Consider the following 24,482-nt stretch of genomic DNA (forward strand, 5'->3'; position numbering starts at 1 on the left):
AATACCTATTTTTTTAATAAGTCGGTAATGGTAAGAATTACAATACTATTAACATATGATATACAATGAAAATTCTCAAACAACCTTAATGATATAGCTATTTTATAAATGATATAATGAAAATGATATCCATTGATAAGGAGAAATATTACCAACAATGTTTGTTATGCAAAAATATTAAAGGTCAAAGGGTTATAATCATCCAACAATTTTCTCTAGCAATGACAATAGTCACATAATAATGATTTATTTTAAAATCCAACTAGGCTTATTGAGCGGTCTATTTTTTCCAATGCCCAAAAATGTTTGTTCTTCATTGAGAACCCAAGTCTTTTTACTCCTATAAATATCAAATTTCTTTTACAAACTTTCATTTTTTTGCTGAGAATACAAGGCATAATATGTATTCATGTAAGATAGCAGAATTTTTATTTATTCATCTTCTAGACCATAGCTAGTTGGTGCCATATTCTTTGTTTTCGTCAAAGATAAACATAGGTGTGTAAATTTTAAACTACCTCCAATAGAAACAATTTGAAGTTTAATAACAATGTTTATGCTTAAAATCATTTTTACCATGGTGAGTCCATTTTATCGTTGTCTTTCTTGGAGTCATTCCCTCTTCATCGAGCCTGCTTTTCAAAAGTTCGTCAATGTGTTTAACAAGACCAAATGAAATGAAAGGAATTATTCAAGATCAGTTCATATCTCTTTCATTTCTTTTGTTTATTTGTTACTTATCTCTAGGTTAAATTGATGACTCCTATTAAAGATATAAGAATCAAAGTAGTCATTATTATGAAGACTAGGCTTATTTGTGTTCTTGGTACTATTCTTGCCCACCTTGCAATATGCATAGCAACATCTACACAAGAAGATTGTCATATCACCATTTTAAGATAGAATTTTAATAATAATTAGATATAAAATGTTATTAAATAAATAATGATAATAATAAAGTTATATTTATAAAACTAGGAAATAATAATTATTTAATCTATTATTAATGAAATAATATTTAGTATGATATTTTAAATAATTTTTAAAAATAATTTTCAAAAAGTAAATATAGAAATTAAATTAAATACAAGACACAATATTATAGAAAGTATGTTAACTTTCTAAATAGAATTTGATAATAAATAATAATTAACACAAATAAGTAAGTAAATATATAATATATAATAGAATAATATAAATTAACTAAATCTAATGAAAAGTCAAGAGAGATTTAACAAATAGACATGACTTCTTACAATTAAGATATAAAAGGGAGGAGAGTTTATTTTAGAGGTAAAAAAAAGGAGGAGAAGAGAGGAGTTCAAAAAGGAAAAATGGAAGAGGAAAGTAATATCATGAGAAAAATAAGGAAGTGACTTTTTGAAAAGGTGTGAATAATATTGAAAGGATGTGAACCTTCGAAAGGGTCATAATTATGAATAGTTGTGGCTCTTCAAAAATATTGTGATTATAAAGTATTGGAATTTTTCCAAAGGATTTTAGTTATGCAGTGTTGTAACTTTTTAAAAGGATTATAACTATGAAGTGTTGTGACTTTTCGAAAGATTTGCATTATGAAAGATTGTGACTCTTGGAAAAGAAGAAGGTAAGAAAGGTATGTTTATGGATTATATTTGTTTAATTATGTTTATATGTTTATTTATATTAATGAATCATACCTATGGATAATATTGTGTTAACCTATGAGGTTAACACCATGATTATCAATGATACTCATAGCATAGAACATACAAGATATTTAATATCTCGATTGTATTCCATGGCCGAGTGTCAATATTGTAGCATGTGAGATATTTAAGATCTCCATTGTCTTCCATGGTTGAGTTTCCATATCGTAGCATGGAGCATGTGAGATATTTAAGATCTCCATTGTCCACCATGGCCAATAATCGACATAACATAATATTCTAAATTTGTCAACATATGCATATGTGAGTAGCCTTGGATAGAGGATGCCATCCAAGAAGAATTTTAAGGGGTGTGCTTCCGAGAAGACGGTGAAGTAGTTATGAGCTAGGAAGCCTTACTTGGAGACGTCCTTAAGATTGGGGTTAACTTAGAGGGTAGAATAATATAGTTAGTTTTATTATTATTATGATTCTAAAATTTATTTTGTAGGTATTACTTGTCCCTAACTAACCCTATTAGTGGGGACATTACAAAGGTAGATGAGAGAGGCGTAAGTGCCAAAGAGATGAAATTCCTTTTTATAAGCCAATTGTCCATTTTAACATGAGACAAATTGTCATGATCAAATTCATATGAGTAGAGGAGCTTTCTTTAAACTATACAATATTCTAAGGCAAAAAGGAAGTATTCAAGATATGTTAAACATAAAGCTAAAAGAACAACTAGTGATGTTCGTTCATACCCTTGACCATAATTTGAGGAATCATAAGATTGCCCACAACTTTGGTCACTTAGGAGAGACAGTTAGTCGATACTTCCACAAGGTCTTAAAGGGTATCTTAACTCTCTATGTTGATTATCTGGTACCCCCTAGTCCAAACACTCCTACAAAGATTGTTGGGAAGGATCATTGTGGTCCATACTTTAAGGTAAATCACCTAGTGACACATTTGTTTGCTTGAAATTTAATTGTATAACTACACATCTGAACATCTCATTGGTTATTTGAGGATTGTATTGGATCCACTGATGGATCCCATATACCACTTACTGCCAATGTGGAAATACAATATAAATATCACGACAAAAAAAGCCACTTATCACAAAATGTTATGGGTGTCTATTAATTTGATTATTAGTTTCAATACATTATTGTTGGTTAGGAAGGGTCTATTGTAGATAGACTTGCTCTAGCTTTGGCTCTCTCAAGATCAGATCCACCAGTAGTTCCCCCTAGCACATCAAATCATCTCGTAAATGGTTATATAGTGACGTTTATGAGAAATGAGGCAATGCTATACAATAACGTTTATGAGAAATGAGGCAATGTTATAACAATAACATTTTTGTCCATTTGTTGTAGGAAATATTTATTTAGTGGATGTTGGATATCTAAACGTACCAAGATTTATTTCCCCTTTTCAATCTGCATGTTATCACCTAAAGGATTTTTTAAGAGCAAACCCAATAAACACTCTGTGGGAGTTATATAACCACAAACACTCCTCGCATAGGAATATAATCGAGTGTACATTTGGTATTTTGAAGAAATGTTTTCCTATCTTCAAGCATGCAACATCTTATCAAATCGTGATACAAACTAAGCTTGTTTTGGCATGTTGCATTCTACACAACTAGATTACGATAAAGGATGGTGTTCCAACTGAAGTTGAAATTGATGATGATGATGATCGTAAAACGATAAATGTACCAGTACTTGAGACATATGGGATGACTTAGAAAGATAGACATGATTGGGGAAAATTTTGAGATGAGATAGCATGAAGAATGTGGGAAGACTATAGATCTCATGTGTATTTGTAAAAAATTAAACATAAACATTGCATTTGGAGCTTCATATTGATATGATATTTGTCTTATGGATATCAACTTATTATAATTGAATTTGATTACATATGATTTATATTGTATCTATGATATTGTATCTTCTACCATATAGATCATTCATACTTGGTCAATATGATTGCTCAAAAGCTTATTTGAGTTTCTACTTTATCTCCAAAAATAACATATATATTTCTACTTTATTTATGATGTACATAATATCAACATAGGAGGAAATTTAGGAGTATTATTTCAATTTTGGACTATTGTTTGATTTTACTATTTGTATGAGTTATTTTATAATTTAGTCAAATGTTGTGCTTCTTGTTGTTGAATATTAAAGGCCAATAGACACATGAGTGTTTTTCCTCCGTTTATTGTGTCTCTTCAGCTAATCATTTGTGATCTATAAATGCTAATGGCATGTATTGCAAACTCATTCTACTTTCTCATCAATATAATTCCTCTTCTCTTAGTGTGGAAGTAGCCACAATTTCTGGTGAAGCACAATAAACATTTGTGTTTATGCATCTTGTTGTTCTGCATTTTTCTTTTGCATTCTTTATGAATTATAATTGGTATTAGAGCCTGCAATTGATTTTGGTGATCAAATTCCAAAGTCTTGGAGGAATCAAGAGTGCAAAAATTCTTGAGGAAGAATTTTAGTTTGTGGAAGGTACAAATGCTATCATTATTGGTCAAGTATCATCTTGCAATAGTAATCAAAGGTAAAGCGAAGAAGCCTACTGCCATGATAGATGAGACTCAAACTAAAACTGATGAGAAAGTAATGGTAGAGATTTTTCTATCACTATCTAAGAATGTAATGTTCAATGGGAACAATGAAATAACAAAAAAGGAGGTATGAGACAAGCTCCATAATATGTACCAAACAACATATGTTGTAGACAAAAAATTTATAATGAAGAAGCTTTACAAGTTGAACACGAGGGATGAAACAATGATGTCGAATCACATAAATGAGTTAAATACTCTTTTATGCCAAGCACACTCCATTGGTATGCCTCAAGATGATGAAAATAAGTCAGTCTTCTTATTATATTCCTTACTAGATAGCTTGGATGGTGTGATAATAGCAGTCAACACTTTCATTACCAGCAAAAACAAGCTGGTCTATGATGAGGTGGCCTCTACATTGCTTTGTGAAGAAATGAGGAGAACTAATAAAGAATCATCATACGATGGGCTAATTATGGTTAGTATAGAAAATACAACAAGAACTCAACATAGAGGCAGAAATAACAACCAAAGGTCACAATCAACTAGAAGATCGTAGTCTCGAGGTAGACATAGTGGTTGTTAATTTTGTGGAAAGGTAGGTCATGTTAAAAAGGACTACAAAAAATATAAAAGAGCTCAAGAAAAGGTTTTAGAGAGTGGAGCAAACATCATTCATGATTATAGTGATGGTGTTTTGTTTCTTACGACAAGTGACACAACTTCAAATTCATGGCTAATTGACTATGCAACTTCATTTCATGCATCTTCTTATAGCAAAGCCTTTACAAATTACAAGAAAGGTAAATTTGGGAATGTTTATTTGGGTGATAACAAACCTTGTGAAATTGTAGGAAAGGGTGATATTTTGTTATCAATAGAAGGAGGCGCTCAATTATTGCTTCAAGAAGTTAGGCATGTTCCCAAATTGAAAAGAAATTTGATTTCTGTCAATCAATTATATGCTTAAGGTTTTCTTACACTCCTCATGGACACATGGAAAATTACCAAGGGTTCCATGATTATTGCCAAATAGGATAAAATTGGCAACCTATATGTTGTAGAAACTAATGATGAGGTGGGAGTTGCGATTATTGTTGCAGACAACTATGCTACACTTTGGCATCAAAGATTAGGCCACATGAGAAAAAGGGGTTAGAGGTTATGCTTAATTGAGGGTAACTTTTGGGTCTCCAATCAGAAAATTTAGAATTCTATGAGCATTGTCTTCATGGGAAACAAAAATGTGTCATCTTTTTGAAGCATGGTCATGACAAGAAGACAACACCATTGGAGTTAGTGCACTCAGATGTCTTCAGTCCGATAGAGGTAACCTCTGATGGAGGTGAAAATTTCTTTATTTCCTTTCTTGATGATTGTACTAGATAGGTTTGGGTCTATATGATGTCTAGAAAGTCTAAAGTTTTTTCAAAATTTAAAATTTTTAAAGCTCTTGCTGAAAACTAGAGCAGGCACAAAATCAAATGTTTAAAACTAGATAATGGAGGTGAATTATGTTCATTGGAGTTTGATAACATTTGTGAAGATCAAGGTATTCAATGGGTGAAAGTTGTGCCATTCACCCCTCAAGAAAATGGGCCAATGGAAAGACTAAATCAAACTATACTTAAGAAAGTTTGATGCATGCAATCTAAAGCTAGTTTAGGCAAAGAATTTTGGGTAGAGGCCTACAATACAGTAGTGTACTTGATTAATTGAAGTCCTTCATCTCGTTTGGATTTTGGAATTCTAGAAGAGGAATAGCTGGGTAGAAGGATTTCCTACTCACATCTTCAAGTGTACGGGTTTTGAGCATTTGTTCATGTTCCTAAAGAAAATAGGAGCAAGTTGGATTCAAAATCACAGGAGTGTATCTTCATGGGCTATGGTGAAGGTCAGTTTGGATTTCAGTTATGGGATCCTGCTACAAAGAAGATTGTGTAGAGTAGAGATGTGATCTTTAATAAGATGAAGTTTTTGGCTCTTCAATCAACACCATAGGAAAGATTTATTAAAGATTTTATTCCTATTTCTTTCTTTAATGAGAATAATTCCTCATTAAATCCACAGTGGTATCCTATGGTATCTACTCCTACCTCAGTTTTAGCTCCATTTCCTAGTATCAATAGTGATTCATCTGAAAATATTACAATTTCTTCTTCTACTATGTTGGCAATAGTTCAAATAGAGCCAATTTCTCTCATAAATCGCTCAATACCCTACGAGCATATGGAGGGAGATTGTTTTGATATAACCTTGCCCTTGCCTACTATGAATAGTCAAAATGCGGGTCATGTTGGTAATAATAACATTTTGGTATATTTTTCACCCACATCCCTAACAAATAGGTCCACATAGCAAGTTAATGCTCCTACCCACGATGATACAAAATTGTTCTCAGTTAATAAGACTCCTTCATACACCTCTCACCTATGTGGAGCATCCACTCGGGCAACAAATATCATTGAACATGGTGTTGGAGACTATCAACACTTACTTCCTTCTAGGTGGTTCCCTTCATACATGCCAAATGAAACCAATATTCATAGTGGAGCTTGCATGGACACTCATCGTTTGCAGAATACTATGGTAGATACGAGATGCAAGACATGGGATGTAGAACATGAGCTTAAAGGAGGCCATAGGATATAGAACATTGACAGTGGTCCATCTTATTCCCACAGTGGCACATTGGATGGTAACCATGAACCGGGGAGCAGTGGGGATCACGACAAGCACCATAGTCAACAAAGAATGTGTGCTCCTCCTCCAAAAGTTCCTACTCACAATGGCCGATTTCGGCAGTTTGGATAGCATTCCAGTTCTACTACTACCACTATCAGACAAAATAGCACTAGCATAGCACCTTCTATCCATCATGATATCCTATGTTGAATACTAAGAAAGCTATGGGGGCCACTCAAGAGCATCGTATGTGAGGTTCCAATTTTCACCATCAGACTATAACATAGCATGGTAGATTTTTTGTTTCCCCACATAGTCCAAACAATCTACGTCCCACCTATAGCATATAGAATAATCTAGGTGATTTGGTGCATAACTCTGGTCATCAAGTTCAATGGAGGATAGGCACATCTTCTCAGGGAAGTGATTATGAATATGTAAGAAGCCATTCTCAAAATACAAAACACATTCTAGAATTAAGGTGATCCATAAGGCAAAGATGGATGCCTGCCAAGTATTCAAATTATGAGTTACTTTACTCCGAGGAGGAAAAGCCTGAGATTTTAATCTCTGATCAAGTAGAGCCAACTAATTTTAGAGATGCTTGCAAAAATACTCATAAAAATTAATGGATCATTGCAATGGAAGAAGAGATGAACTCTCTTCATATCAATAAAACATGGGATTTAGTTTCGCTTCCACCCAACTGAAAATCTCTTGAAAATTTGTTGGGTATATAAGGTGAAAGAGGAAGATGGTGGCAGAAAGAGGTATTGTGCTTGACTAGTTTTCAAAGGGTATGCTAAGAAAAGGGACTAGATTTTGCAAAGATTTTCTCACCAGTTGTATAGATGACTACAATTTAGGCAATTTTGGGATTGGTAGCCATTCGGGATATTGAGCTCGAATAGCTTGATGTCAAGACAACCTTTCTACATAGCAACATCAATGAGGAATTGTACATAGAACAACTTGAAGGCTTTTTCCAAAAGGGAAAAGAACATCTCTATTTCTAGCTGAAGTGGAGTTTGTATGGGCTCAAGCAAGCTCCAAGATAGTGGTACCTTAAGTTTGATCAGTTCATGGCCGAACACAACTTCACCAACTGTAAATCAAATCCGTGTGTCTACTATAACAAAATTCCTAGTGGGGAGTTTGTCATTCTCCTACTCTATGTTGATGACATGTTAGTTGCTAGCCCTTCTCCACAAATAGTCAACAAGTTATAGAAAGAGTTAGCTTCACAGTTTTCCATGAAAGATTTAGGGGAGGTCAAAAAGATTCTTGGGATGACTATCATTAGAGATAGATAGAAAAATCTGTTGACGTTGTCACAAAGATCATACATTGACAAAGATGTAGAGTAGTTTGGTATGGATAAAGCTAAACACATTTCTATTCCTCTTGTTCCTCACTTTCGTATAAGTTTTGATTTGTGTCCCAAAACACAAGAAGAGAAGGATTCTATGCAAGATGTTCCTTATAAATTAGTGGTTGGTAGCATAATGTATGTTATGGTTTCTACACATCCTGACATTGCTCATGCAGTAGGAGTAGTTAGTAGATTCATGAGCAATCCTGGGAAGCCTCATTGGGAAATAGTAAAGTGGATATTGTGACATCTCAAAGGTATTTTTGATTATGCATTATGTTTTGGTAGAAATCATGCTCAACTACAAGGATTCAGTGATTCAGATCTTGCCGAAGGTCAAGAAAAATGCAGGTCTACTACTAGTTATGCTTTCATATTTGCCAAGGCTACCATTAATTGGGCCTCAAGACTGCAATATTGTGTTGCACTTTCTTCTACTGAAGCTGAATACTTGGCTCTTTCCATAGGAGCTAGAGAGACGATTTGGTTGCAATGCTTGTTTAATGATCTACATTGGCAACCAAATAACTATGTTTTATTTTTTTACAGTCAAAGAGCAATTTTTATGGCTCACAATCATTCCTCTCAGTGACGCTCCAAACATATTGACAAGCATGCTCACTATGTTCGCTATGTAGTAGAAGAAGGAAAACTAAAGGTTGCCAAAATTGATGCCAAGATCAATCTAGTGGACATGTTGATGAAGGTTGTTGCCAAGGAGAAGTTTGAATGTGCCAGGACTTCTCTTGGCCTTGTTAAAAAGAAGTAGGTCAGCATGTAGATTAGGGGAATGGATGATTAGCTAGTGTATCTGTTGTCTTTAGGTGGGAGATTGTTGGATATTGAAGGCCAATAAAAACATGAGTGTTTTCCCTTCTTTTATTATGTCTCTTTAGCTGATCATTTTTTATCTATAAATGCTGATGGCATGTATTGTAAACTCATTGTATTTTGTCATCAATATAATTCCTCTGCTCTGAGTGTGGACGCAGCCATGATAAACATTTGAGTTTATGTGTCTTGTTGTTCTATATTTTTCTTTTGCATTCTTTATTGATTTACACTTGTTTCTATGTGTTATTATTTTCTTATCCCTAGGCTATAAATTGAAATTATTTTGTTTTAATCACTGTTTTGATCATTGATGCTAATGTTTAGTAACTACACTTATATGAGCTCTGCTAAAACATAACATTTTGGCTGTGTAAAAGTGCTTTTAGGGATTTTCTTTCATTTTTGTAGGTATCCAATCATTCTTCACTACCCAGACTCTAAAATAAAAATAATATATAGAGAGAGAGAGAGAGAGAGAGAGAGAGAGAGAGAGAGAGAGAGAGAGAGAGAGAGAGAGAGAGAGAGAGAGAGAGAGAGAGAGAGAGAGAGAGAGAGAGAGAGAGAGAGAGAGAGCTTGGTTTTTATTTTCTATAGAGCTAAGGAGAGTACCAAATTATTCTCTTATCTGTAGTCAGATCCCTTGAGGTGAGAGACTCTATTTTTCTTTCATTTAGTCATTAATGTCATCATCTGTATGCCTTATCTTCTTTGATTAACTAGACCCATTTCAAAACAAGATTGGAGATAATATTGTTTCCAAACTAAAGATAAGAGGAATTTAGCTTCTTTACACTACTCTTTTCAATTTAAAAGGGCTTGGCGCCACAGTATTTGTGTGGCCTTAAGATATGGAATAGTATGCCAAAATAGGGATACATTTTGTGAAATTATCTATTAACTTAGTACCATCTTTAAATAAAATATGGTGGAACCTTCATAATACTATCAAAAGGGTAGAATATGCAAATCTTCTAGCTTAAAAAAAAAAATAGATCACTCATAAACACAATTAAGGACAACCTACTAGTTCATATTGCATAGCCAAAATAATATCTTCACCAAGATAGGCTAGGGAATCTCCATATGATCTGGACACCATAGGAACTTGAGTTGTGGAAAAAGGTTTTAACCATGAAGTTCTTTTGTTTTAGCCATTGAGACCTAGGGGCAAGTAGGATAGGGCAGGAGGTTGATATCATAGAAACAAAAACCTTGACCAGGGTAGACTAGTTGGTGTTGGTCAACTTTAAGGATTCTAGTTGGTCATGTTACAAAAGACACTATTTGAGTTCTAAAAAAAAACTAGTATTTGTCAAAGAAAGCGCACAACCACCACAATGTTATGTTTCAGTAGAACTCATATAAGTGTAGCTACTAAACATTAGCATAAATATTAATGTCCACTTGTGTCTATACTTTATCTGCATATAACTATATAACTATAGCTACTAAATGTTAGCATCAATGTTAATGTCTACTTGTGTTTAAACGAAAACTCATATAAATTGTAGCTACTATCATTGGATTTGATTTTTGATTTTAACATTGATTCTAATGTTTAGTAGATACAATTACATGAGTTTTGCTAAAACATAATATTATGCACTTTTTTATAATGAATAGTTGAGAAAATAGTATAGTAGCTACAAATTAGTGTCTTTTGTAAATACAATGTTTAAAAAAAACTCATATAACTCATATAACTCTATAATGAATGGTTGTGTACTAAGCATACATCTTAAGATGAGTGTACTTTGTAAATCTCTTTAATCACTCTGTGTATGTATCTACAATGCCTTATATGTTCCATCTTACATCATTTATAATTGTAACTCTTTATAAACTCACTATGTTGGATGTCAACAAGATTTATCAACATGAATATCATTCTTCATATTTACATTTTTTTTCTTCTTGTGATTAAAAGTGCTTCCTTGTTTATATTAGTTTCTATCTTAAAATATTATCACTACTTTATCATACATATGTTGTTGCTCATTATCATGAAGCACTTCCTTATCTTTTCTTTTTCCATTAGGCTTTGCTCTTTCATAGTTGAGAATGTTTGGTTTTGAACTGGTTATATATACCATGTTGAGAATGTGTTTAACAAAGAATATTTGGTTTGGAACTCATTATGTTGATTTATAAAAAATAAGCTAATATACTTTGTATTTATAATTGGTTATGTTGATTTATATGCCCAATGTGATTGAATTTTGGTCAATAGCATGGATGGAGAAATAGATGCAACCCATGCACCTCCTTGTGCGAGAAGGTATTATGGACCCATGAAATGGAACACAAGTATCTTGAATTTCTCTAGGAGCAAGTCCTCGACAAAAAAGGAGATGAGGGATTTTGAAAAGAGGCATGTATCGCAAATGAAAGGAAGTTCAGCGTGGACTTAAACTTTCATGTGTCAAAAGGATAATTTCAAAAACAAATTGAAAACATGGAAGATTGGCTATAAAATTATGAAATTTTTGAAATATACAAATGGGTTTGCATGAAACAAGGCCACTCAGTGTATGGATGTCAAGGAGAGTGTATGGGATGAGCTTCTCGAGGTAAAATGCTCTTTTAAATTCATATGATTTAAAGTATAAGTTATTTGATAAAGTATTTAATGAAAGACGATAAGTTAATTAATTCATTATGCCAACATGCAAAGAAAAGATTTCAAAAATGAAAAAGTTGATAAGAGGCATTTGTTTCATTACTTCAATGAGTTATCCTCCATTGTGGGGAATGACATAGCTGAGGGCATGATAACTACAACAATGCATGAGATTGAAGAAGGGCACCTCATGGATGAAGCAATTGATCTATATTATGATGGGGATTTTTATATACTAATGGATAGTGCTATTGATTTGGATTATGACATGAATCCTTCCAATCAAAGTAGTGCAATCGGCAACAATTTTTGTCACCATCATCATCAAGAAAAGAAAAGAGGAAGAAGGCCATCATGGTTGGTTCGATGGATGTTATGTCTAAAGCCACCAATAGCTTAAATGTTGGTCTTAGGAAAACTCAAAATATCAGAATGGATGAAGGGCATTTAGATTCAGTTTATGATAAAGTGTATGATGCCCTCAAATACATTCTTGATCTTACTGAAGATAACATGTTAGAGGCATATGATAGTTTTTTTCTTAAAAGCGCTAGAGCCAAAGGGTTCTTAAGAATGAGTAAAGGGGAGAGAGAAAAATATATATGACTGAAGTTTGGATGACTATAGATTGAACATATCATAAAACTCTTGAGACTTAGTTTTACCATTATAACTTGAATGTTTTGATATGACATCTCTATTGGTTGTCACACTCCACCACTCTTGCTTTCCTTTCTTTAATAGTATTGCATTAAACTAATGACATATAAATATATTTCCTATTCTATGAATTCTTCTCTTTAGCAATCTTAATTTATTGCATGGTTGTTCATTTTGTCTATGAATGTGTTTACCATTATAACTTCAATGTTTTGTCATTAATATATTCACCAAGAGTTCCCCATCCATGCATGATTGAACTGTGTTCAAGGGATGTATATTGTTGCACTAGTTTTGTAAGTAGTGATACCACCTACTACCCCTATCCCTGCCCTTGTAAGTTATCCAAGTTTCATTAGAAAGATGGCAAAGATACTTGTGAAAAGATGAATATGATAGTATATGACTAAAAAAATTCAAGTTGGTAAAACAAGCTTAGAATCGATGATATGGCAATTCATAATAGTCAAGCTAAGTACCAAATCATTATTTTAAGAGAAAACACTACCCTACTATGAGATGCACTTTTACACTCCCAGATGAGATATCTATTGCAACCTATAACTATAAATTCCATGTATCAAGGAAACTTATTCAATATGCACAAGTTGTTTATAATAGAAAATTCAAACCATGTAAACCTGGTCATCGGGTTATAGAAACCAACCACTAGCACATAAAGAAGAATTACTTCTTCAGATGAGGGGAACAATAATAAACATTAGAGTTGGGATGCCTTGCTTCAACATGCTCTGTGCATTTCACTTCTAATGTTGTGCAGATGAATGTTTGCATGCAAACCTTGCACTACAAAAGATCATATATAAAATAATCACTATACCAACCTAAAACATAAGGAAAACCATACAGAATGAAGCCAAAAAAATATCAAATAAGTATTGATTGGATGAGGAATGGGATTCAAAGGAATGCAAAGAGTAAAACTAAAAAATTGAAACTCAAACTATATCTCTATAATGCATTATCATAACAAGGATCCTATTATGCATTACACAATTTCAAATATCTAGAATTTAGTCAATTCCTTAAAATACCATTGCTTAAAAAGTATACATGTTCACACAAAGCACAGTCTCAACACTCATGTATAATATTAATGGTGCATGTGTATTCAATTGATTTTTAAATAGGTTTATTTAATTTGGACTATGCGATTTATTATAATTTTCATTATTCTAATGTAATAATTTAAATTGCAATATTTATAATAGGTTGATGGCTTTGCTGAATGTACCAATGTGTTGATGTGGTGTCACGTGCTTGTTAAAGACATCCAACACACAAACTAATCCTAGGCATAAATTTTGATGTTGTCCAAATAGAAAAAGGTGGTTAATATATTGTTTAAGAATATTGTATGAAGGTAAACATTTTGTAAGAACTAATGAAGATTTGGTATTGTAGGGGAATGATAGATGTAGACACTTTAACTAGGTCGATGATGCCCCAACTACAATTGTACAACATGTTGAAGAAATCAAAAGCAAGTTATGTAAGGCTTGAGAGGTGGATAGGGACATGGTTGCTTCTATGGAAAAGGCGTAAATTATCTTTATACAATGCCTACTTTGCATTATGTTTGGACTTCTATGTTGGGACAATATGTGAAAGAGTGCATAAAATTATGATTTTGTATATAGATTGACTTCTTTGTTTGAACCATAATTGGACCATATGTGGATATGTGTTTAGTTATGACTTCAATGATGTAACTTGTCTATGGATTTGTAACCTTACATTGGACAATTTTTTAGTAATATCATGACGTAATGTGTTTTTGTATAATACATATTAATAATAAAACTAACATGTTTTTTGTTTATACATTATTTTTGTATGATAAATATTAATATAAAAGTACCCATTTTACTTTTGTTTATAATTCATTTTTGTATGAAAATGTCTTTAAATAAAATTAAGTTGAATTACAATTTTGTACACATATGTTTATGCCAAATTTATAGCAACATTGAAAATACTTTTTTATTTTAACTACTTTTTGTAATTGTTGAGTTGTCATTTTACATGATGCTTAACGAAAAGAATCCTTTCGAGCTCCTCTCTTGAAAAGTTAATCTGGAGATCAACTCCAAGGTTTTGAGTGATCTTGTGACCTACTGGAATTTGCTCAATTGAAGATAAATGTATTTGTGCACAGGGAGGGAGGCCTTTGTTGGTCCTAACCAATTTGGATAAGATATCTAATTTTGTTGTTTCCAATAGTAAACACAAAAGAATATTTTTTTTTGTATTTTCTGTTTTATAATGAAATGCAATTTTAATAGTGTAGCTATATGAATTCCTAATATAACCAAGGGTTAGCAAAGAAAATAACAAAGATAAGGTAATGAGAGATGCAAATAAAAAAGATAAGGTAACAAGAGATGAAAGAAAATAAATTCAAAGGGAAAATTCCTAACAGACATAAACCACGGTAACAACACATTTGCGAGTTAAATCACTAAAAAGATTGAGTAGGAAACCAATGAAAATAGGAGCAGTGCTTCCTAAAATCCATCGATACAATCATCAATGGGAACTTAGTAAAAACTAAAATATGTTTTACCTCTCATCAAATCACAAGGCCACGAAAAGTGTGCTTATGCAAGACACAAAGCTATGTAGGAACAATAGGATGATCTCTTCTCCAACTCAGTATGTCAGTGAAATTCATCAGTTACACATAGCAAACACCAAAACTAAAAGATTGCATGATGAAATCAACACAAAAAAACCATTGTCTCCATTATTATCATGAATAAGAATTCACAAAAAATAACTCACTCTGGCAAGAATAACTACACTAAAAATGAGAACACCAATAGCATCTATTATTGCATCAAAATAACAACTTGGAATACACATTACATTCCTAAATTTATAAGAAAGTATCTCCTCAATTTGTGTTGAGAGTAAGAGATCCCTTTATGCAATCACATGCTTCTAAACTAATAAAAGATATATATTTATGTACAAACTTACTCTCTAAATGGTGCTAAGACTCCACCCTTTTCTATATCAATTAATGGGTGCATGAGCCTTTACATGTCTTAAAACAAAGAAAGAAATAGTAGATAAGAAGAAGGAAGATGGAAGAGGATACGGGAGTCACTGGAAGCTCTAAAAATGGAAGCTTAGCCTTCTCTACATATTTCTAGGAGTTAAAATATCATCAAAATGTGTTTTCGGTGTGTGGAAAGCTCAAAATTTAGAACTAGCAGTTACTGTCGATGCACCTCTGACTTCTTCAAACAAATTGGTGCACCTTTGGAGCAGGTTCAAAAAATCCAAAATTTTCTCAAGTGTCAAAACTGAATTTTAGCTTATGGGTTTTCTTCCCCTTTAAACCAGGGTGATGTTTGGATGTTTGCTCTTGAATTTCTCTATAATCTTTGTCACTTGGGAAGCTTCCAGTAAATATAATGTCTTATATTTCTGCCTAACTATTTGTTGATAGTTACTGAAATCCATCCAAATTTCCATAAAATCATCAAGTTTCAACAATACCTCTTCATTCTTGAATGCTTGCTTAATATCTTCATCAAACGAAGCATCCTTGAAAGTTCTTTGAAATTGTTCAACCTCTGCTTGCACTAACTTGAGCTTTGGCTTTGACTCATCTTCAAAAATCTCCATAGAAATAGTATTGTAATACCTATCTGCCTCCAAAATCTGATTTTGAGACTAGTCTTTCAACTTCTAAATATCTTCATGAAGTTCTTCCATGACCTTATTTTTGGCAACTATATTCTTGATCCAACCTTTAAGCTTATCAATCTCATCAATTGTATACACTTTCGTGAGTGTATGCTACCTTTGACATTTTATTCTTTGAAGTTCTTAGAGGTCTTTTCCCCAAGTATGTACCTCATCCTTAAGCCCAAAATCCTTGTCTACTATAGATACCAGTTTCTCTACATTAGACTAAACATTATGCAACACGTTCAAATTAGCCTGTATTACTTCCTCACCTTTCTTCTCAAAATTTTCATGCCATTACTAACAAGCTTCTAAAAATGAATCAACTTGGACACTCCCCTTATCTCTCCTTTTGGATGTTATAGTGAAAGTAATTTTTAGGTGATCTTGGTCCAACGAGTGTACAATTCCATGTATATAGCCTCTTAGATGCCCATTCTCCATGCACAACTTTATCAACTTGTTCTCAGTTATATCTAAATTCTTGAATACCTCCTTGATGCCTGTAGTGATCATTACTTTAGTTGTATCTACTATTGTTTTTCCTAATAGGACTTCTTTTATTTCATAGTCTTTAGAGTCAAATCTTTGGTTTCAACATATGGAGGAGGTATCGCTATATGAGCAAGTAAGTCCTGATCTCTATTCTTCATTATGAATGTTAATTGTTGTACATCACCAAAGGTGGCTCAGGCCTCTTGATGGCTTCTACTAGTACATCCATAATCTCCTCTTCATTCAAGTTCAGTTGTCACTTCTGTTGAGACATAAATTCTCTCTTTAGCCAAGCTAGTGCAATGTCCATAGGAGATAAGTATTTGGTTGAAGAAGAGGTTCGGAGTCTTCTCCTTTATAGAGAGATCTACATTTGGTGTCCCTATATCCATTGTATCCAAAGTTCTCACCTCCATATCCTAAGAAGTTCGTTGAGGTTCTTTAGGTATTCGTCCCTCCTTGGATACTTCATCAGCTAGCCTTTGTTCAGGCTCTTCTTCACACATTGCTCGCTCTTCTTTAGTGACTAGAGGGAGAGGAGTGGCCAACCCTTTGTCCAGAAATGACAAGTCCTGATATGGTGGTGGTGAGGTACCTAGAGATCCTTGTGGAAGAGGTGGTATTTGGTTCCAATCCTCTCCAAAGGTTGATTCTTGGGTGTATCTCATATCTTATCACCCACCAATATAGTCCCTACTAGCATAAAATTGAAATCAAACATTTGGAAAATGTTTTTTCCTTTCCCCTCTTGCTCATCCATCCACTATTGTTTCTCATCTTTTGAAGTTGTGACCTCAATAGGTTGTCTCAGAATTGATGGTGGTGTAATGGTAGAGCTTCTCCTTTTCTCTTCTTGAGCAGGCCTAGCCAAGAGTGTTCTTTGATTTAGTGGGAGATTATCTTCTTCATTTGCCTCAAGGATGGTTTCCGAGACTAAAGGAATAGGTATCACCTTTCTTTGTATCTTTTGCCTCCTAGTCCTTCTGATTATAGGTTTAACCCTAGCTTTCTTAGTGGCTAATAGAGAGGCTTCTTCTTTTGCAAGTGGTGATACCTCTTGTGCTTCCTATTTCAGTTGTTGTTCTTGTGCCTATTCCTATTCTAGTAGGGGCACTTGTGTGGTATCTTGAGCTTGAGCATATTCTTCATTTTGAGGCTCTATGGTCTTAGGCGCTTGTGCTACCTTTGGGACTTGTGGTTGTTCAGCTTTGGACTCGACTTGCTTGGGAGGATCTCTTTTCCTCTTGTTCTTCCCTTTGTTTGCCCTGAAGTAACCAACTTCCCTATCATGTTTGTATACCATTTCTGGCCTAGCTGGAGATTGCACAAGGAAAGTTGGTACTATCACATTTGCATCTTTACCCTTAACCATGTTATAGCCTGAAACTGGATCCAGCTTAAAATGACTTTTGATTAATTCTCTTATCAATTGGATGATATGCCTTGCCCTATGACTTATATCTACATTCTCTTCCTTGATAATCTTGGCATTCATGATTGGCCTGTTGAATATATTTTCATGATTGTACAAGGGATCTAAGACATCTTGAGTGTCTTGTTGGACAACCTTTAATGGGATATTTATCTTTAAAGTGCTCCTTGCCAAATATAGAGTCATCCTACAATAATCCCTTATTCAGATATCATAGTCATCTATTGCATTCATCCAATGGTCCTTGATGGCATCTTCGTGCACGAATTATTTTCCTACCATATATTGAACTTTGCCAATATTCTCAAAATATGGATGAGCAGAGTTGTAGTCCTCCAAGGGACATTGATCCCATTTCACATCAAAGGTCATGATATCTTGTTTCTGCTTCACTTAAAATGGACCTATAGTGATGGGCCATACCCAAGTCTCCTTATGTTGTTTCCTCACTTTTTCATATGCAAATATGAGTTATCTTGGAATCTCTAACAAGATGAGCCTATCCAATGGATATCTTGGGAGTTTCTTTAGATTTTGTCCTGCCCAAATTTCTAGGGAAAAATCACAATATTTTTTTTCTTTTGAGTAACCCTATGTTGTCGACACTTTGAAAATAGAAGGGTGGATATCTAACATATATTCAATGACCTAATCATAATTTTATTTTGATGATGTTCTTACTACACGATTGCTCATATTAGTATTGATCAAAGCCATAGTCCTCATGGGCACATGCTATCAAGGCTTGCATCTATTGACACACAAATTTATTTACAATTTATTGAATTGGAGGAAGGTGAGTTTGCGTATAATAATTAAGCTTTAAAAATTTTCAAGGATCACAATATATATCTACAAAGGACCCTTGAATACATATTACATACATGGATGCAAAAGTTGATATTTGTACCACTTAGTGGGTAGTAACATAATTTAATTAATCTTATGTCAAGTTTACAATCATATGTTGGTACTAAATGATTTATTTTAATCAAATGAATCATTAATAACATCAAAGATCTAATTATGTCTATATGTATATATAGCACAATTACATCTTTCAACTTCAAAGTTTGAACTATGCAACATAATGTTGAGCCCAATAGATTGTCACTTAACATCAAAACCCACATATATATCGAGACCTAAAATGGTGATGATAATAGAAGTAAAATTAAATTAATATGTCTATCGATTAAATTCAAGGCCGCCTTGGTACCATTCCTCGATGTCTATATATATAGCTTTTTTTTCTATCAATATTAAAAAAAACTCTACTCCAATACCTAACATTCTAGACTAAGACTATTCACCCTTTAAATTCTCTAAATCTCCACCAACCAAGTTAATTGTATCAAATTACTAACTAGATTTTAATATATCCCAAACTAATACTACTATCCCTTAAAGTAACATAAATGAATGCATGTAAAACTGAATCTAATTGCCAAGTGACATACTTGACACCATCGATTACTAAGTTTACCCACATAAGTGGATGCATATCATGCGTAGTTCCAATTCTTTTATTAATTACTTACGCATAACCATACACATAATACTCATAACTATTTTATTTATTATTTATGTATATCCATACAAGGACATATTATAAATAATTATATGTATATTAAATTATGAAGTCAAAGCTAATTTACAACAATAATTCCTAACCTGTTACTTTCTAGCTTGTATTAACCCCTATCTAATGCTAATTAATTACTAACTAAAATTTAATACTAATCCATAAACAACATCCTACAAACTAACCATCTTTATTTAACATACTAACTAATCAAGAGAACAAAAATGCTAACCATCCCATTTTTACTATTTACTAACACTATACTACAACACAACTTAATATTAACTGCTCCCTTATCACCTAATTCCCAAGAGCTCACCTAGCCCTTGGAAAGTGCATAAGGCATGCGAGGGGTGTGATGGGAAAAGTTGACCCCACTTTATGATGGCTGTGATGTGATGTCTAGGGAGGAGAGAAGGGAGAAAAGGTGGCATGGAGTGCTGGGTCATGAATGGGACCTTGGAAAGTGGGAAGTTGCCTACCCCAAAAAGGAGCCTCTCATGATACTTTTAAACCATGTTTACTCTTTTCGTATGTGTGGTCCCACAAGCATCACAATATTGTGTGCTTTTTTTTAAAAAGTGATTTTTTTAAAATGAAAGACATGCACTGTCTATGGGTCACGAGATCCTTATGAATATGTTATGTATGCATTTTTTTTTTACTAACTTAATTTCTAAACCTAATATTGTTTTATTGCTTTCTAAAGGTTGTGATAATGAAATATTTGTCCTTTCCCCAAGGGTCATGTGCCCCATTTTTTGGGCAGGGGAAAGGTTTCTAGGAATAGTTTTTGACATTAAAGGTGGTATTGTTTTATTTTATGTTTGTTAGAGTTAGTGTACATTAGTTCAATGCATTTGGGTTTAAGGTTAGAAATCCTAGGGAATATTCTCTAGGATTGCTTTATTAATTTGTAATCGGGGGGTGGATTATTTTCACTCCCCATACATTTTCCAAAGAGTTGACATGTATTTCTAGGCTTATTGTTTTATGAAATCTCATGCTATGACTTCTACCATCTCATGTCCCTTGCTTTAATGTTTGGTGATATGGGGTTGATTGAGGTATTGAGTTTAATATCATCACTAGCATTTTAATTAATGCTTCATCTTGTAGATTTTAGGAGAGTACATAGGTTTATTGAGTTTTCACATTTTATGAGTCATACTACTATTTTCATACAACAATAAATCTAAATCTTGTAACATGTTGAACAAGTCCAACTATAAATTCAACTATGTCATACATTCATAGTTACAATAAATATTTTTAATGAACTTTCTTTTGATCTAACTATATTATTGAAATCATTACTTGATCAAACTTGGTAAGAATATAGTTGAACTCCTTGCAACATTTCTACTATACCAGCAAGCATACGTCCACTTTCTAACTTAATTCCTTGTAGTTACATTCCAATGAGAACAAGATAAAATTACATATTCCTCTTCACAATTCCTTTATCTCTATCATGCAACTTATACATTTCACATTGTGAATAAGACGAAGAAATCTTCATCTCTTACATATGAATGCACATCACTAAATAATGATATAATTACATCTCCACAAGATCCTATATTGTTAACATGTACTCATGCATCATAACAATACAATAAGGTGGGGAATTCCCATTACAATTGCAACACACCAGAGACAATGTCTCTTTCTTGCTTAATCACCACATGGAAAGACTTAACACTTCTTCATTTAACCTCGAGATCACAAAACCTGCATCAAGAACACAATCAAGAACCATGGAGGCTCACCTCCCATCCTAGGCTTCTAAGAAGCCAACCACCGAGTAGGGAAAAAAAGACCCAAATGGCTTACACTCAAACTTTTCACAATGCATGCAAAACTCAATCTCACAATAAATTTACAATCCATCCAGAGTTTGACACAATGATTCACTATTGGAATCATGAAAATAGTGGGTGAATGTGGGCTCTCCAAATAGGAGAATGCCATATCCATATCGATATACACATATACATTTGCAAATGCACAATGCCCTTTTGAGGCTATCAAAATACATCCTCCTCATCACCTTAATACTCCTATACCTCCCATAATACAATTGCCTCTTCAAGGCTATCAAACAAGGCATATGGCTTCAATGGAGTCCATACTCCATGAACAATAAAACCCTCTCCAAGGGGAGACTCTCTCAACTTTAATTTTTAGCCCAACCAACCCCTTCACCCAAGGCATCTCTTCCCTCCCAAGGGTGAGTGAAGCATTCACACCCATACAACATTCCAAACACATAATCAAGAGAAAATGCAAGAGAAATTCATCACAACATTTGCACATAATAACATATACAACACCACATACATTACATTTTTCCATTCACAATATGAACAAGTATTCATCACAATGAACAATTGCAATGAAGATCATGGAATGGGCACCAACCTTTGTCCAAGCTAACAGGCAATGAGAGTTGTTGAAGAGCTTCCTATTTCCTTAGCGTCCTCTCCAAACCCTAATTGTCTCTAAACTTAGAGAATGGGTGAACACCCCACTAGTTTTTCCAAGACTCTCTAAAAAGGCCTTCTCACTAACTATTTTAGCAAAAACACCAAGCCACTTCCTCTTAAAACTTGTCCCCCCTAAGTTTGTTATTTTTGACTTAGTGGAAACATAGGAAAGAGGTCATGTGACAAATCCATTTTCGAATTGGTGGAAGAATGCATGGGTAAAGGGACCCCCTAGGTTGTATAGTCACTATCAAGGTCAAAATTAGGTCCCTAACATGTTATGCTATCATATGGGTAGCTTATTTTCACATAAAAGACACTTTGGGACCACCTAATGACCCTTCAAAATCCTAAGGTAATTAGCTTTAGGGTAAAATTCCACCATGACCAAAACCTTGGATGACATGTCATTAACACACAAAATCCACAAGTGTCAAGTGACACCTAAAAGCACATTCTACATCATCATAACATGCCCCTAATGCATTATGAGGCTTTTGAATCTTCCAAAGATTCACCTTGGCTAGACTGTGTTCACATAGGTTTGGATCTTGTTTCCCCCAAAGATTTCCATGGTTCCACTTCCTGCACACTAAAATCAAGCATTAGTAGTCCAAGGAGGTCATATAAAATACATATCATAAATGCATATGAATTTAAATGTTGTGTAATCCATATAAACATAATTTCCTTTACTTAATCATTTAAAATAAGACATTCAAAACATTAAAATATCAAAATTTGCACATCACATTTAACCATAAATAATCATAATCAATTTAACATTTCACATCACATCGTAATCCATTTCCTATCAAAATGACAAAATGTTGAATCTATATTGCTAAATCAGCCAACATGAAAATTACTTATTATTACATACCTTAGATCAAAACCACCAAAATGTAATCATCACAACTAGTATACTTGATTCAATTAAATATAGTTTTATTACTAACACTATCTCGTTATCATTATGAGATTACATGATAAGGCATATGTATCTAAAATCACTAATGTTAGGACAGCAGGATGTTTTCATAATCATGTTTTCATAGGTTCAAAGTCAATCATTAGGTAAACCCATTATATCTATTAGTCAATATATTATATCTTCATTTTAATCGTCATTCACTGTAGCCTGTCCATCTAATACTACTTGTACAACAATTGAACTATTATATTTAGACCATGTCGAGCTCTACCAAGTAGGTCTTTATCTAAATTGATAACCATTTATGTCTATAACTATTATAAGTACTCACAAGGGCAAGTGTTCATTCAGCTTTTCACAATGCCCATTTCAAACAACTATCATAATAGATCATAACATACAATGAACCCTTTGGCATAGTTTCTAAGTTATAAAATCTTGAGTCCTTATTCCATAGGGTCTTAGCTTACCAACTTGATAAAATTTAGAATACGATACTTATGACAATAATGACTACAATGTATATCAATCTTAATAAGATCTTAGGTCCAATATTAATAAGAATGACGCCAATCATGACATACCTAAATCCTAGAACCTACTTATCATCATTCTATCATAAGGTGTATGGTAACAGTCTATAATTTACATATCTTGCATGAGAGGCAAGGACATGACATTTCACCTCCTTATGCTTCCTAGTTCTGATCATATTCATGTTATTTAGGGTTTGTAATATGGTACTGAGGAAGGGGTCATATAGATTTACAATTGTACCTGCTAGCCTTAAGTAGGTGAATATCTTGAATTGGATGTAGTAGGTGCCTATTTTTGTAATCCTTATTGATGCCTCTACTGACATCCTCTTGGCATAATCACCTTTCATGAATTGGAAGATTGTAAAAATGAAGGCATCATTCACTATTTTGTATTCTTTGCTCTGATCCGAGAGGTTCTTTTTCACCAGGTGGAGGTATACCACATTAGGCTAGACATTAGCATCTTGCATGCTTCACCTTTTGAATAGTCTTAGGTAATCAGTTGTCCTTGTCACCATTAGATACACCAAGTATGATGTCATATAAAACTTAGCGTTGACCTTGACTCCTACTAGCTACTCATCTAAGTTTTCACTTAGTATTCTCGCCCAATCAATTGGCAGTTTAGTTGTTCTAATGGTCGTGCCATCCAAATATTGAGATGACATGCTATCGGTAGACCTATGACCCTACTTAGAAGCATAGAGGAGTATCTGATGTCATCCTTCATATACCCTCTGATCATATCTACTCTTCTTGCAATTTGTCCCATTGACATTCTATCAATCAAGAAAGATGATTGCATGATTTTCGTAGCCTTCTGCTCATTATCCCTATACCATCTCTCTACTTGATGATAAGTAATTTTCACTTATTTGTCTATT

General features: G+C 33.5%; 1 protein-coding gene across 1 annotated transcript in view; it reads right to left on the reverse strand.

Moving 5' to 3' along the window:
* Nucleotides 1-18,114, reverse strand: part of LOC149558291 (uncharacterized) — a 25,863-nt gene extending 7,749 nt beyond the window's left edge. Inside the window, exon 1 of the mRNA XM_089830740.1 lies at nucleotides 17,734-18,114. Coding sequence (XP_089686866.1) covers nucleotides 17,734-18,114 — 381 coding nt within the window. The remainder of the gene's footprint in view (nucleotides 1-17,733) is intronic.
* Nucleotides 18,115-24,482: the final 6,368 nt, after the last annotated feature.

The sequence above is a fragment of the Cupressus sempervirens genome, chromosome 5 (assembly GCF_028749045.1).
Source record: "Cupressus sempervirens isolate cs-2001-9-10 chromosome 5, ASM2874904v1, whole genome shotgun sequence".
NCBI lineage: Eukaryota > Viridiplantae > Streptophyta > Pinopsida > Cupressales > Cupressaceae > Cupressus > Cupressus sempervirens.